Source organism: Artemia franciscana, chromosome 3 (genome assembly GCF_032884065.1).
Source record: "Artemia franciscana chromosome 3, ASM3288406v1, whole genome shotgun sequence".
NCBI classification, from domain to species: Eukaryota; Metazoa; Arthropoda; class Branchiopoda; order Anostraca; family Artemiidae; genus Artemia; species Artemia franciscana.
Window position 1 is genome coordinate 42,460,357 of NC_088865.1, and position 17,094 is coordinate 42,477,450.

Consider the following 17,094-nt stretch of genomic DNA (forward strand, 5'->3'; position numbering starts at 1 on the left):
CTGAAAAAAAAAATTACACTATAAGGTGCTTCAGTGATAACAGTTCCAATCTAGAAAAGTTGCCTCTGAGCAGCTATTAACCTCCAGCTCCGTGGATGATTTCACCGACCAATGCATAGCTTGAGATAATTGAGAGATAACTTGAGATAACTGAGATAACTTGAGATAATTGAAGTAAGTAAATCTGAGATAACTAAGATAACTTAATAATTGAGATAATCGAAGTAAGTAAATCATAATGCTAATCTTTTATCTCCATCAAAGGTCATATCCAGAATTTTTGTTCGGGGGGGGGGGGTCCTGTTTTTTAACTTTAAAAAACCATCAATTTTTTTAATTTGCATGGTGTTATGTTTTTACGAGTGGGACAAACAATTTGCAGGGGTTCAAAGTCCTTACTTCCCCCTGGATACGGCCTTGTCCTCAGATAATACCATCTATGCGTGATCAAAATCCCACGACCTACTTTGGGATTCCTGAAAATATTTGCAATCTCTGGATTGAAATTATCTATATACGGCGTCTGATTTATTTTTCTTTGTGTATGTTCTCATTACTGTATTGTCTTGTCGTCAAAGGGAATCATTCGATATGGTTGAGAAATCAGCTAATGCAATTCATCTTCCGTTTGTTGGGCAAGTTTGTCAAATACATACAGATACAACATTAGAGAAAGGAGCAAAGAAATTAAAGAAAGGAGTAAATTAGCCTATTATTTTCAAGCGCCTTATTCGTTACTGAATTAAGCTAAAAAAGGTTTTACAAAATATGATTGTCAAAGAAAAGGGATAAACGATAGAAAAACATAAAACTAGTAAAAATTAAATGCATATTTTCTGTTATACGTATACCAGTATTTAAAATATATTTTTAAGTCGTTTACTCGTGGATTATGTAAAAGGATACCTAAATTGGCTCTGAAACACTTTGTTATCCCTGCTGTTGTAATAAGCGAGGCTTTTATCAACACACACGCAATCCTCAGCGCCCCGCTCTTTACGCTAACGCCCCGTTACGCTAAACACGTCTACGTTGCGTCTTTTCCTCCTCAACGCCCCGCTCTTTACGCTAGAGTTTATTAGTGTTTTAAAAAGTAGAGTTAAGAGAAAGAGCAAAACTTTAGTGCAAAGAGCGAGGTGTTGAGGAGGAAAAGCCCCTCTCATATACGGAGTAATTTCTGTTCGTTTTAAATTTTAATGTTGCTCCTTACTTTCATTTAAAAAACCTTGTTTTTTTATTTAATTCATAATCAGGGCCTTCCAGATTGTTTCGCAGGTATATTTAGTGAGAGGTCAGATGTTTACCAGAACGAAACTCGGATGCGAGGAAATATTGAAGTTCCTCGACTTGCTTTTAGTAGGTCTTTATTTTCTCTTGTTTATAGAGCTTCCAAGCTTTGGAATAAACTTAGTAAAGATAGTAAGGATAATGGTAATTTCAACAAGGTTAAATCTGACTTACGTGTGGAGTTGCTCGGTAGATGGGGTATTTTTCCTTATTATTTGTGTGTTATTTTGGGGTTTTATAACGTTGTGTTTCGTTGTTTATTTTTCATGTTGGTTTCTTTGAATGGTCTCATGCTCCATACTCTTTCTCTTTTTTTCTTTCTTTTTTATGTTAGCACATCCTCGCAAACTCCACTTTTGTTGTGCTATTATATAAAAAATGATTATTTTCAATAAAATTGTTCTACTACTACTACTACTACTACTACTACTACTACTACTACTACTACTACTACTACTACTACTACTACTACTACTACTATTACTACTACTGCTACTACTATTGAGTCGTGTCACTCCTTACAACGGTTTGTTACCACGAACTGTTTGAACCGCTGTTATCCTCTTGGAAATGTATCTACAACATCTATTAGTCCTAGAAGTATCATCATACATAGCAATTTGCTTGCAACAGAACCCAAGATGATTTCTCTGCAATTACCACACCCACCGTTATTAGTTTTTTTCTACAGAGGGTTTAATTGAAGCTTTATTAAAATGACTTGGTACTTTCTCTTCTTAAAAATCTATTATTTCGAATCCCTTTTCTATGCTTGATTTAGCACTAAAGAAGGTTTCATAGGATCAGTTTATGACCATTATTTTTTAAGCTTGTAAGTAAAGACTTTTCGCGTACCTCTCTATCCACTCGGGTTTCCTCTGGTCAACAATCCTCATATAGAAAAGAGGCGGTAAAATAAATGTAAGTAGACTGATAGTTGATCCCCCAACAAGGTCAAGAATTTTTCCAAATCGTGGCACCGTTTCTGCGATGAACAAAGCCAAAAGCATTAGCAATGTACGAGTTACTATTCTCTTCCATGTCATTTCTGTGAAAAAAATCAGATTAAAAAAAAAATGGTGTGAAAGTTTAGAGGTGTGAAAGAAATATTCCAAAGACTATCAGATGTTAATAATTTCTTGTTCCAGAATACTTTTCTGTCAAAAGGAAATGAAAGTTACAAATAAAGGGTAAAACTCACCAAAAGTTAAGAATTTTAGAAAATTTTCTTGGTTTTCGGAAAAGGGTAAAACACACCTAAAATGACGAGTGATCTTGATGATAATTACTACTATTACTGCTGTTATAGTCAATGCATCAACTCAATGCATCACCCCACCGCCTGAGATCAACCTAGTTCCGCACATTCCACACTCACCCCGATCTATTTCAAGCATTTCCATCATCAAATTCAAGATATCAGATAATCCTACTGCAGAGATTGCAAACTCCATAAATGTAAAGTTCTGCATTTTTAGAAAAGAAGGCTCACGCATGCGTGCTTCTTTCTTTACTTCTTATATTTTGTTTTTCCCAAGTGGTGACCTGAAATTGTTGTTAGTTGACTAAAATTTATCGAAAATTACATATAGAGCTTCCCAGTTTCAGAGGCAGTAACGGAACATGGTGAAGTATTCGATCCAAAAGATGCTCGTAGTAAGAACAATAAAAAACAAAGAAAACGTATGGAAATATTTGTTTTAAAGCATCATGTATCTAAGTCGATTGATTTGAATCTTGATAAAAAAATTTAAAATCATATATAACAGCAAACCAGCAATCTGGGGGAAGGGTGGACCATGAACACGGCCTGGAAATCTCCCAGGAAAGGGGACAATTGCAACCAAGATCTGTGTTCTTGTCGAATTTCTCTTATTTAGTATTTTTAGACTTTTTTTTTATGTTTTCTAGTTTCCCCAGGAGTATTGACCCACGGTTCAAAGTTGACATACATAGGAAACGTCACTGCAAAAACTATTTGTTCGAAGAACCCAACTTTCAAACCGTTGAAATGATGACACTATAATCTACTTTTGATGTTTTAATCTCACCCCTTCCTAATAAATATTCGGAGGTCCTACTTTTCAGGAATAACTACCATTCTCGTAGCACTATTGAATCATTATTAAACTGAGATGCATAAACAGGGGCTGAAGATGAGAGCCGGAGCCACCATCACAGTTAATAAAGTTTTGAAGCAAACGATTCGCAGCTACAATTTGCACAACTACAAAAGGACTACCCTTATCGCCCCAACCCTAGTGTCCACCAGTGAGTTTCTCTTGAAATACTCGCAGCAACAAAATCTAATACTTATGTCGAATTTAAATGTGTAAAACGTATTGATCATAAAGTTGCACGTCAAGGGCTATTAGCACATGAAAGTCTGCATAATTTATAAATGGCGAATTATGCAAAAATTAATTGTGGTTTTGATGAAGATTATGCAAAAAAAGTCAACATTTATGAAAGCCACTGTCAAGTACAATTTCAATTTGTCTATTGGGGTCTTGGCAAAATTATTCTCTTGCGGAGAGAGGATACCCAAGCTCCAAAAAACGTACTAGGTCAATGGTTTCATATCACATGATACGTGTTTCACATGAATTGAATGAATATTCAGACTAAAAGTAACTCCTCTGATCTAGTTTCATTACGAATAATTTGTATACCAGTCAGGGTCGTATGCAGGATTTTTTTCCGGTGAGTTTTTAGAAAAAAAAACTTCAAACACCCATAAAAATATGCTTATGATCATTTTGTTATATTTTTACAAGTCGGACAAACATGTCAGGGAGCGAGTCAAATCCCTAACTCCCCTAGATACGGCCTTGGTATAACCACTACTACCACTTCTATTATCACTACTACAACTGCGTCTACTGCTACTGGTACTACTACTAAAACTGCTACTACTACTATTACTAGTTCTAGTGCTACTACTACTAATGCTGCTGGTGCTTCTATTACTACTACAACTGCGACTATACTACTACTACTTCTTCTATCACTACTACAACTGTGTCTACTGATACTGGTACTACTACTAAAACTGCTACTACTACTACTACTACTAGTTCTAATTCTACTACTACTAATGCTACTGGTACTTCTATTACTACTACAACAACTACTATTACTACTACCATTACTAGTTTTACTACTACTATTACTACTACCACTACTACTACCTCTATTATTACTGCAACTGCTACTACTGTAACGATAACTGCTACTACTACTACGATTACTACTAGTTCTATTACTACTACTGCTTCTATCACTCCTTCATCTGCAACTAATGCTACCACCATACTAGAACAACTGCTACTACTACCACCAATATCACTAGTTCTACTAGCTCTAATACTACCACTGCTACTAACACTACTATTATTTCTATTACTCCTACAATTGCGACTATGCTGCTACTGCTACTACTACAACAACTACTACTAATGCTACCATTACTGTTTCTTTTGCTACTACTATTACTACTACTACTACTACTACTACTACTACTACTACTACAAAAACTACTACTGCTAATACTTCTAAGCTACTGCCACAACTAGTACTACTACTACAATCGCTACTACTAATGCTACTACCATTACTACTACTGCTATTACTACTACTAAAAACTCACTGTATTACAAAGCCGCTTGAGGCCAACATAGTTGTGTACTCTCCACCTCCACGCATTCAAAGCTGCACTTGACATAGATATATATATATATATATATATATATATATATATATATATATATATATATATATATATATATATATATATATATATATATATAAAAGAGAGTGAGAGAGAGTGGAAATGCTAGCACTATGCAGTGGCTGAGGGGTGAGAGCTTCCCTCTTATGTAAGAGACAAAAGTTCATTTTGTTCAATTATACTTTACTTCAAAATGCAAGTACTTCATATATATATATGCCAAATGACTTCACAAGAAGAGTGAATTGCCTGGAAAGTGATTTGGTAATACTGCGGTGTCGGAGTATAACATACAAAGCTGATAAGGTTTTACGATGTAATTGTAAAAAGTAACACTCGTTGTTTAATTTTGCAACTCTTTATGAGCTAAGTGACATTGCCCATATCGTTAGCAGATTTATCATATGTTTTGGTAATGTTTGGATATTTTAAGAACTAACGATACGTGCTTCCAAACACCTAGGAGAGTTTAAAGTTTATACGACGGGTCGTCCACTCTCTACCAACTCATGTTCATCTTGAAGCATCACTTGTTTCACCACACTTGGAACAGTTCCGCTGTATTGTGCGGTGCACTATACCTGGTGTGCATAATTTTGAATTTGAGTTCTTTCAAAATCAATTTAAAGCTATTCCTGCAGCGCTGCTACCGCAGTGCAATTGTGCCGTTTTGGTAACATCTAAAATTTTGGGTAGGTCTACCCCTACAACCGGAATATTTTGGCGGAACAGATTTTCTGATACATTTGGGGGTACTTACGTATTATAGTAACCACAATGCTGCTCGTGATCGATTGTAAGGCTGGATTCTCTGCGTGCACTCGGAGATAATTAGCTAGGCTTGAGTGAGTTAAACTACTAAGCGTATATATTTGATTCAAAATTTAATGTGTAGAGTTGGTTAGGTATTTAATATAATGCGCTCTGGGCGGCCTGCTTTCCAGAGCTCTGTTGTAGTTTCTGTAATCGTGTTACTAAAGTATTATATTTTCATTTTATTCTGGTATATTTCGTTATGATTAACCTAACCTCGCTTCTTGAGTATGGTCGCTGTAATACGTACGTACCCCTTTGAGCTTTACTTGATCTTTTCTGACACAAACATCTGTTCAAGTTTTATTTAACCGAAAATTATCTTCTTGCTATGACAAATTGTTAAACTGCTGTTGAAATAGTAAAAATTAATCTTTCGTGGTACAATATTAGCTAGAAAACTGGTACATTTTTTTTTCAAAGCGTTGGCAGTGTTGGTTTCCCAAATATTCTCCAGTGCTAGTCTGTGTTTCTTGCAATCAGGAGTTTGTTTCTTTTATTTTCACTACGTATTTTTCATTTGTTGACTATCATTTCTAAGATGTAAAATTTTATCCCTGTTTACTCTTATTTACATGATACCCATAACACCATAAGACATATGGCCCTGATAATGTCACTGATAATACCACTGCCTAACAGTTTTTTTTGCAAAGAACTATACAGTTTTCAATCCATTTATTATAATAGTTTTCCCCTCGTCCATCCAAAGTTTAAGTAAACAAATTATTAAAAACAAAAAACATACAGATATTGCTTTAATTAGCTAACAAAAAATGCTGGTAATTGAAATCGAAAAGAAATTAATTTAATTTATTTCTAAGAAAATAAGATTTTTTCAAACAAAGTAAACAGCTAAGCTAAATCAAAGGCGAGTGGAATAATCTAAAATAATAATGTGTTTTTAAAATGAACAACAATCAATATTAATAAATAAATCAGACCAAAAACCAACAAAAATTACGTCAAACTTAAAACGAACAGAAATAACGAAATAGGGAAATAGAGCTAATCCATTAAGCCTCCTTAAGTCTAGGTCGTCATTTTCGCTTCACTTAAAACAGAATATAGTTTAAATATTCCTCTTATATCAGTTTATCATATGTAAAAGTTGTTATGTCGTCCAGAAATTGATATCATGACATCAAACAGTCAGCCTAGATTTATTAGTCACTTTCAGTACTATAGGTTAATTAGGCAATTGTCTTCCTTTTTTCATTACTATCGTTGTTTTGACTAATAAAAACCACATTCTTCAAAATAAATATCGCTTTCAATGGCATACAAATAGAATCCAATCTGTTTTTGGTTTTTTGTTAGGAAGGGAAGAGGACAGATGTCACCACTCTATTCTGTCGGACTTGTCGGTCAGACTTGTCTGTCAGACTCTGTCAGACTTGTCTGTCAGACTTGTCTGTAACTCTATTCTGTCAGACTTCTGTCAAGTCTATCAGACTTGAGATACGAATTTTGTGTCATGTTGTGTTTGATGATATGACGAATTAAAATCAGTACTCGAATTACAAATTGTTTTCAAAAATTACAAATGACGTTTTGGTCTTTAAGAAACTTAGGTGCTAACTTCACACCTGTTTACGGTAATTTCTGTTCGTTTCGAGTCTACTTTATTTATTGACATTGATTTCTGTTCATCTTCTGTTTGAATTGTTATTTGACTTTATTTCTGATCCTCTTTGTTCTAACGTAGCTCTTAACTTTTCTTTGAAAAACTCTGTTTTGGAAAAAGTTTTTATTTAAGTATTTTAAAAATGGCAGCTTGAATATTGTTGAGGTTTTACCTTTTCTCTCCAAGTTTCTTAAAGTAAGAAAAGACAAACAAAAACACTTGTTATTTTAATTTAAGAAATCATTGAAACTTTTACCACTCTCGAACTCAACGTGCCTGTTTCCTTGGGATTAACCTTTTTTCAAAATCCCTGAACTCTGAGTGGGGACTAAATGGATTATTTCTTTCTTTAGTTTTTGAGAAGGAATTGTAATAATACTATACTTTAGAATTACGATGAATGATTTTCGATGAATGATTTACGATGACTTTTTATGAGATTAAGTAAAAAAAAAACTTTTCCACAAAATTAATTTTTCAAAGAAAATTAAAGAACTCTCACTTTTCGATGAATCATTTACGATGAATGATATTGTTTGAAATAGCAGACTTTTTATGATATTAAGTAAAAAAAAAACTTTTCCGCAAAATTAGTTTTTCAAAGAAAATTAAAGAACTCTATTAAACCAAAAATAAGCAAAAATAAAATCAAATAATCTACCAAGCGTAAAACTACCGCAACCCGGCATCGATAAATAAATTAAACCAAAAACGAACAGGAATTACAATAAGTAACTGAGTCAAAGTCAAAACGAGCACTAATTAGCATGAGTAGGGCTCAAAACCCCTATGCCTTCCCAAGGCCAGAACATAATCGGCAGTTTTCTGAAAAAAGTAAAAAAAATTAGATTTATTTCTATTAATAACATTTTTCAGTAAAGTACAAACTATGTTCTGGCCTTGGGAAGGCATAGGGGTTATGAGCATTACTGATATTAATTTCTACTCTTTTTGAGTTTGACTTGTTAATTTATTGTAATTTATGTTCGTTTTGGACGCTTGCCCTCCGATCACTTTTGACTAATAAAAAGGGCACTAGCCCTCTCGATTTGCAATCGAATAAGCCCTTTTTGAAGTCTCTACGACAACACTTTCCATAAAACCTTATATGCCCCCAGAGCATACCTTACAACTCTTGCCCTGATGGCTGTTAGACAGGGGCTGTCATCCTCAGAGACATAATTTCCGGACCCTTCAAACACGCTGAACAAAATGGCTATCTCAAAATTTTGATTTGAAATGTTTGAAAAAATGATGATCATGGGGGCATTTGCCCTTCAATCACTTTCGACCATTAAAAATGGCAGTTGCCCTCTTAATTTCCAATCTAATGAGCCCTTTTTGGAGTTTGTATGACAATACTTTCTATAAAACCTTATATATACCCTTGCCCTGAGGGCTTTGAGCGGAGGGGTGTCATCCTCAAAGACATAATTTCTGGACTTGCAACTACGTTGAACAAAATGGCTATGTCAAAATTTTTATTGAATATGTTTGGGGAAATAGTTGGCGAGGGAGGGGGATTAATTGCCTTCCAATCCCTTTAGACTATAAAAGGTGCACTAGCTAATTCAAGTTCCAATCATATGAGCTCTTTTCAGAGTTTTTACGACAAGTTTTTCGATACGAAGTACCCTGGAAAAAAAAAACCATTGTGCCAACATTGTTCTTTACTTAGGTGGCACTATTGCGCAGCTTCTGACTAATCTATTAATTAATAACTATGCACGGTAATGTTATAATAGCATGATAAGTAGCTTGCAAATGTATGTAGTGCAAGCATAAATTCACATGGAAGGAATTTTCCCCAGGAGCAATGTTGACAGTTCACAAAATTTAGGGAGGAAGAAACTTTACATCCAACAAATGGATAAATCGTAAGAAAAGCCAAAGAATTTACAGTAAAAAGAAGAATTTATCTAAGATGAGGGAAAACTTTGTAAAAAAAAACACAATAAAGGGAGAAATCGTGAGAAAAGCACAAGAATCCATAGTAGAAAGGAGAATTTGTCCAGGAGGCAATACAATTTTGTAAAAAAAAAACGAATACGAATGGAGAAACTGTTAGAAAAGGCCAAGGATTTATCATAAGAATCTCCAAATTTTAACATAGATAAGGTAAACAACCCCTCCTACCTTATACATAAGTACTTGCATAAAGATTAGCGTCAATAGTGGGCTAAAATCACTTTTTAGAATGTAAAATAATCACAAGAAGGATAAAGGGCAAGGCCAAGATATAATACGATGTACTAAATAAAGTTGGAATCGTTTTAAACAGATGGCGAAAAGGTATGTTTTTTAGGTGATGAAAATTACCCGAAAAAACATAAAATGATTGTTATAAAAATTTTAAGAAAATTGGAGAAGCTATTAGGCTAAATTTTTGCCGTTTTGGTCATCGTGGTACTTTCAATGTCCTCAGTTCCTAATTAATCAGAAGAGCCCGATAAACATAAAATTTTATCCTGCTTTGCCAGAACTATATTCTCAACTAATTTTAAATACTTTGAATTGCTTAAAGTCATCTCATGGAGCCAATTACACCACGCTATGAAAGCTATAAAAATATGATGAAATAAGTGATAATGCTTTTAGCAGATTGGATTCAATCTTGACTTTATATCTGTTCAATTAGTTTATTTGAGATTTTTTGTTCTAATATTTGGAATTAATATTCCCTTTCCAAAGTTTTCAACTTCCTAGCAATGTAGATACTACCCTGACTGTCCATATTATGTTTTTTAATTTTTTATTTAGCAATGAAGATGCTAACCTGACTGTCTATATATGTTTTTTATTTTTTATTTAGCAATGAAGATAATACCCTTACTGTCCATATAATGTTTTAAATTTTTTATTTACAAAATCAAATGGTCAAGGAGGCAGGGATATAAGCAGGGAGAAGTTTATAAGGTCACTGAAATCTTTTTATTTTTTGTCACCTGTATAAAAATTTACAAGTGTTTCAAAACTAGTCGAAAGTTCAACATTTCCCAGTGCAAATACACAAAATATTTTTACAGATTTTTAGGACTTCTTGTTGTGTTTCAAAACCTAATTTGAAACAAAATTATAGAGCAATGGCCCTGAAGGTCGGCGTATATTTCTGAAATCGTCAATGTTTTCGCTACGGAGACTGCTCCTGTGGGTTGTTTACGATGCATCGAAAAAGTAGTCACATCACCCATCATATCAAACACAATAAAATTTATTTCACATGCCTGCTTAATTTATGCTACTTTTTGTAACCATTGAATATCTCTGCACCAAGGATGGGTCATCGTTGCACAAACTTTGGATTTATCGCTGAATTGTGGAATATATGTCATCACGTCCTATATGAAAAATACATCCTAGGATTTCATAATATTACACTTGAGCAAAAAATAAGGATTTTTAGCTTTCCGCAGCATCAGTTTTCATTCAAGGATTAAAACAAAAAAAAGTTTTATCCTTATTTCACTATTTTTCTCAAATTTGGTATATACAGTAAAAAATTATGTTTAGTAGTCGTTATACTAGAGGCACGTCTCTTCTACTTGCTATAAATAAAAAAAACTAGTTTTTTTAACTGAAAGTAAGGAGCGACATTAAAACTTAAAACGAACAGAAATTACTTCGTATATGAAAGAGGCTGCTTCCTCATCAACGCCCCGCTGTTTACGCTAAAGTTTGACTCTTTCTCTCAACTCTTCTTTTTAAAACAGTAAAAAACTTTAGCGTAAAGAGCGGGGCGTTGATGAGGAAGCAGCCTCTTTCATATACGAAGTAATTTCTGTTCGTTTTAAGTTTTAATATCGCTCCTTACTTTCAGTTAAAAAAACTAGTTTTTTTTATTTATTTCTGAACGTTTTTGAATTAATGCATGTTTGATTTTGGCTCTCCGCACATAAATTATTGAAATGAAATTAGTATATTAATTTTTTTTGGCTAAAACGTCTGTACACTTCCCCATAACCATTACTATATGTAAACACTGGTCAAAGTTTGTAACTTGCAGCCCCTCCCCCAGGAATTGTGGGGGAGTAAGTCATTCCCAAAGACATAGTTATTATGGTTTTCGACTATGCGGAACAAAATGGCTATCTTAAAATTTTAATCTGTTGACTTTTGGAAAAAAATTAGCGTGGGAGGGGGCCTATTTGCCCTCCAATTTTTTTATCACTTAAAAAGGGCACTAGAACTTTTCATTTCCGTAAGAATGAGCCCTCTTGCGACACTCTAAGACCACTTGGTCGATACGATGACCCCTGGGGAAAAGAAAAAAACAACAACAAACAAACAAATAAACACGCGCCCGTGATTTGTCTTCTGGCAAAAAATATGAAATTCCACATTTTTTTAGATAGGAGCTTGAAATTTTCGCTATAGAGTTCTCTGATATGCCGAATGCGATAGTGTGATTTTCGTTAAGATTCTATGACTTTTAGGGGATGTTTCCCCCTTTTTTCCAAAATAGGGCAAATTTTCTCAGGCTCGTAACTTTTGATGACAAAGACTAAATTAATTGGAACTTATATATTTAGAATCAGCGTGAAAATTCGATTCTTTTGATGTATCTTTTAGCATCAAAATTCCGTTTTTTAGAGTTCCGATTACTATTGAGCCGGGTCGCCCCTTACTACAGTTCTTTACCACGAACTGTTTGAAAAGAAAATAATTCGGTATTTCGGGGCTTCTGACATTATTAATCCTTTGCGGAAGTTAGGCTCAAAATTGAAAAAGGATTATATTTTTTCTCTGGGCCCCTTCCACCTCTTAGTTCGTTTATTTTCCCGTTAGTTTTCACCTGTTTTCGCTTTATAGTTGTGTTATCTCTTAGCAGTTCTTTCGTTAGTTGAGTTATGGTTGTGGTATATATGTTTTATCGCTCGTATAGTTATGTTATTTTCAAATTATACTCCATAATAGAGAGGCTCCGAACATCCAGTATTGTATATTAAGCTCTGAATTTGACGTTTTTTTCTAACGTGACCAGATTCGTCCTGCGCCCTTTTCATTGAATTTTTTCCCCCATGGCGTATTTCTCCAAGGAAAGATCCTCCCACATAGCCCCCTCCCTCAACCCTACCCCCAAAACCAAAAAAATCCCCCTGAAAACGTCTGTACACTTCCCAATAACCATTATTATATGTAAAAACTGGTTGAAGTTTTTAACTTGCAGCCCCTCCCCCAGGAACTGTGGGTGAGTAAGTCACCCCCAAATACATAGTTATTATGATTTTCGACTATGTTGAACAAAATGGCCATCTCAAAATTTTGATCCGTTGACTTTTGGAAAAAAATGAGCGTGGGAGGGGGCCTAGATGCCCTCCAATTTTTTTGGTCACTTAAAAAGGGCACTAGAACTTTTCATTTCCGTTAGAATGAGCCCTCTTGCGACATTCTAGGACCACTTGGTCGATACGATGACCCCTGGGAAAAAAAAAAAAAAAAAAAAACAAACAAATAAACACGCACCCGTGATTTGTCTTCTGGCAAAAAATGCAAAATTCCACATTTTTGTAGATAGGAGCTTGAAACTTCTTCAGTAGGGTTCTCTGATACGCTGAATCTGATGGTGTCATTTTCGTTAAGATCCTACGACTTTTAGGGGGTGTTTCCCCCTATTTTCCTAAATAAGGCAAATTTTCCCAGGCTCGTAACTTTTGATGGGTAAGACTAAACTTGATGAAACTTATATATTTAAAATCAGCATTAAAATGCGATTCTTTTGATGTAGCTATTGATATCAAAATTCAATTTTTTAGAGTTTTGGTTACTATTGAGCCGGATCGCTCCTTACTACAGTTCGTTACCACGAACTGTTTGATGAAGCAACATGCTTCTATAAATAAAATGGTGGATAAAATGGTGGTATCCAAATGGAAATTTTCTCACTTTTTGATAATACTGAGATATTTGAAACATATTTCAATTTTTTTTTTAGATGAAACTTTTATTTTTATAAAGTAATGTAAAAGACCTTCATTTTTTATCCAATGGATTTGCAAACCATTGAAGTGATAAGTAGCTTTGTGTTTTTGTCCCTCAACTAAGTAAGAAGTACCACAAGGACTAAGACTAGTATATCAAAATGTGTCCTTACTCACTCCTAAGGTAGTAAAAGTTATAAGTCAAAGCATTAAGGAATACCTGATGGAACCTTCAAGGCTTTCTCTAGTTCTTGGCAAACTGGGTTGAATATTATGATGAATGCACTGAAGACATGAGCTCCGATTAAGACCTGAGCAGCCACTGTCATCGGTCCTTGACTTAAATTGTTCAGGATGTTTGAATCGACACTGTCACCATATACATAATAGCCAGTTGTAGCCATTGGGAAATATATAAGCATCAGCCCTGGAAATATAATCCTCTTCATAACTTTCGAACAAACCTTTCATGTTTTTACACTTAATCTATATAGATATTAAATAAAAAAAAACAATTTTTTTAACTGAAAGTAAGGAGCGACATTAAAACTTAAAACGAACTGAAATTACTCCGTGTATGAAAGGGGATGGTCCTCCCTCAACGTCCCGCTCTTTACGCAAAAGTTTTACTTTTTCTCTCAATTCTACTTTATTAAACAGTAAATAACTTTAGCGTAAAGAGCAAGACGTTGACGGAGGAACAGCCCCTTTCATACACGGAGTAGTTTCTGTTCGTTTTAAGTTTTAATGTTTAAGTTTTTTATATTTAAAATTAGCATAAAAATCCGATTTTTTTTATATATCTCTTGGTATCAAAATTCCGTTTTTTAGAGTTTTGTTTACTATTGAGCCGGGTCGCTCATTACTACGGTTCATTACCACGAACTGTTTGATGAGATTATCTGATGGTTATCAATTGAAAAAAAATCAAGGCCATTAGATGTATATATATATATATATATATATATATATATATATATATATATATATTTCAAAGAAGGGGGTGTAAAAAAGTATATAGAGTGGTAACAGGTGAGCTGCTGGGGTTTGGAATATCAAGAATCCTCAAACCAAAACATTAGAAACTAATTGCATATTTACTTTTTGGACCTTCATAAATTAATTATAAATAATATGCAAGCCATTTTATTCACACGAATAATTCATACCCAAGCCATTTTATTACTTTTTTTATACTTATCGCTACCAGACATACTGAATGAGCTTTTAATGATACCTAGTCATTTAGTGGATTATGTCTGTTCCACTTTTACTTTAAGTCCCCCATCCCACCAAAAAAGTGTCTGCTTACAGTAACCTAACTGCGCACAGAGGTCTTTTTTAATTTTTTACAAAATAATATTACCAGGAATTTTTTTTTAATTTTATTGATCTTACTGATTAAAATATTTAGCCTAAAATAACTTTATTTCAAGGGGGCACTTGTAAAATAATAAGACCATTTTTATTTAAGTATAAGCTCTACTTTCAAATATTCTATTCTAACTTTATTTTTGCTTGTGAGGTTTGCTACGCGACTACTTTGAAGTCTTACAAAGAGAACGGTGGGATAGGGCATTGGTGGGTCATGGGTAGGTCGTGCATCTTTCGGCTGACTATACTTTCGAGTCTAAGCTAAAAAAAAACTTTTGATATCAATGACGTCACATTCAAATGCGTTTAAAGAGCTTACATGATAGCATTGCAATGCCGTTATACATACAAGGGTATTGCATTTAGATAATATTTTTCATTAGTAGGCTATGAAATATGCCTAGACGATGAACCAAAAGAAGATATCAAGCTAATAATCTTTTTGCTTCCTTCAGATGAATAAAATTAAAATTTTGAGAAAACAAAGTTTGAACATAACGGAGGGGGCATCAGGATTTTAGAAATACCCAGGGGCATGGGCTAAAATCGGTTGAGAACCACTGCTCTAGATGGTTGGCCCAAGGGACGATCTTGTCGGATGATGGTCGGCCCAAAGAATAGTCCTGACAATCTATCATCCTTCATTCGCAGAAGGTGTCCTAGTTATCTCAACCTTCCTCTTATTATATCCCTAGAAAGCGGGAATTGAACTATATTTTTCATGCAGCTTATAGTCTGAAATATGTTCAGTTAGACGGCAACCCAAAAAATAACCCCTTCAACTTTATTTATTTGCAGATTGAGCCGCACAATCTTCTTAACATTATTATAAAAAAACACAAGTTTGTAATACTGAAAGTGCGGAGCAGCATAGAAACTTAAAACGAACAGAAATTAATCCGCATATTGGGCGTGTTGCCCCCTCCTTATTACCCCACTCTTCGCAATAAAGTTTTTAGCATTTATAAAAAAGGTTCTGATTCTCATCAAACGGCCCCTGTGTTTCAGAAATTTTCTTAAAGAATTGGGAAAAAAGGCTAAGCATTAGTCTAAAGAACGCGGTATTGAGGATGGGGCAGCCTCTCTAATGTATAAAATATGTTTTTTGTTTGTTTGAGTTTACTCTTGCTGGTTACTTTTAGCAGAAAAATCTTTTTTTAAATTTAATTTCTGATCGTTTTTCAGGTCATGGCGGAATCCCCCCTGTGTGAAAAATTTTCTCAGAAATCCCCCCCCCAACGGAAAGTTTCTCCCGCGGAGACTTTTCCCATGGAGAACTTTTCCTGGTGATAATCTCACATAGTGAATTTCTCCCGTGGGAAATCCCCTCGTAATCTCCAAATCTCCAAACCTCGAAAATCTCCAGAGACTCCCAACTTCTCTGAAATTTTCTCCTGGACAAATCCATCAGAGTACCTCCACATGTAAAATGGGTTCGTCGACGGAAAAGTATCTGGCAAAGTCCACCACCCTCCCATCTAAAACCTCCCCTGGAATATTCACTCCGGGAAGCTTCCATCCCAATGGGGAGTTCCATCCGTAGAAAATTCCTTCCCAGGAAATCTCTGGAAAAATTTTTTGTTTCCCTCCAGGAAATCAAGGAAAAAATTTTTGTTTCCTTCCCAATAACATATACTTATATTTGATCAACTGAAAAATTCAATACATTTTGGGCCTTCCTCTAGCGACTGCGGGGGGGGGGGGTTATTTCATCCTGAAAGACATAATTATTGGATCTTCCAACAATAAAAAACTAAATGGCTGTCTAGCGACCTTGGGGGAAAAGGGATGTTGGAGGGGCGCTAGTTGCCCTTAAATGCTAATTATGACTTAAAAAGGGCACTAGAACTTTTAATCTGTTCAAATGAGCCCTCTCCCAATGTTCTAGGACCATTGGTTCGATACGATCATCCATAGGAAGAACAAAGAAAAAAAATTAATAAACTCATCTGTAATTTTTCTTCTGGGAAAAATACAAAATTCCACATTTTCAAGGATGGGAGCTTGAAAACTCTAAAGTATAGTTCTCTGATACGCTGAATCTGACAGTGTAATTTTCAATAAGCTTTAATTATATTTAGGCGATGTTTCCCCTCTTTTTCGAAAATCAGGCAGATCTCCTCAGGCTGGTAGCTTTTGGCGGGCAACATTGAATGTAAAGAATCCTATATATTTGAAATCAGCACAAAAAGCCAATCTTTTTGATTTTTCTATTGTTATAAAAATCTGTTTTTAGATTTTAACCTACTAGTGGATGGAGTAGCTCATTAGTTACAGTTTGTTACTACAAACTGTTTGATTAATTTTGATGCCTATTCTTACGCCCAGGGATAGCTCGAAGGACC

General features: G+C 34.6%; 1 protein-coding gene across 2 annotated transcripts in view; it reads right to left on the reverse strand.

Moving 5' to 3' along the window:
• LOC136025283 (uncharacterized) overlaps positions 1–17,094 on the reverse strand; it is a 134,246-nt gene that overhangs the window by 18,779 nt on the left and 98,373 nt on the right. For both annotated transcript variants that reach the window (XM_065701167.1, XM_065701166.1), the window contains exons 6-7: positions 13,596–13,802; positions 2,143–2,335 (exon numbers count right to left, since the gene is read on the reverse strand). In XM_065701167.1, the coding sequence (XP_065557239.1) occupies positions 2,143–2,335; positions 13,596–13,802 (400 nt within the window). The remainder of the gene's footprint in view (positions 1–2,142; positions 2,336–13,595; positions 13,803–17,094) is intronic.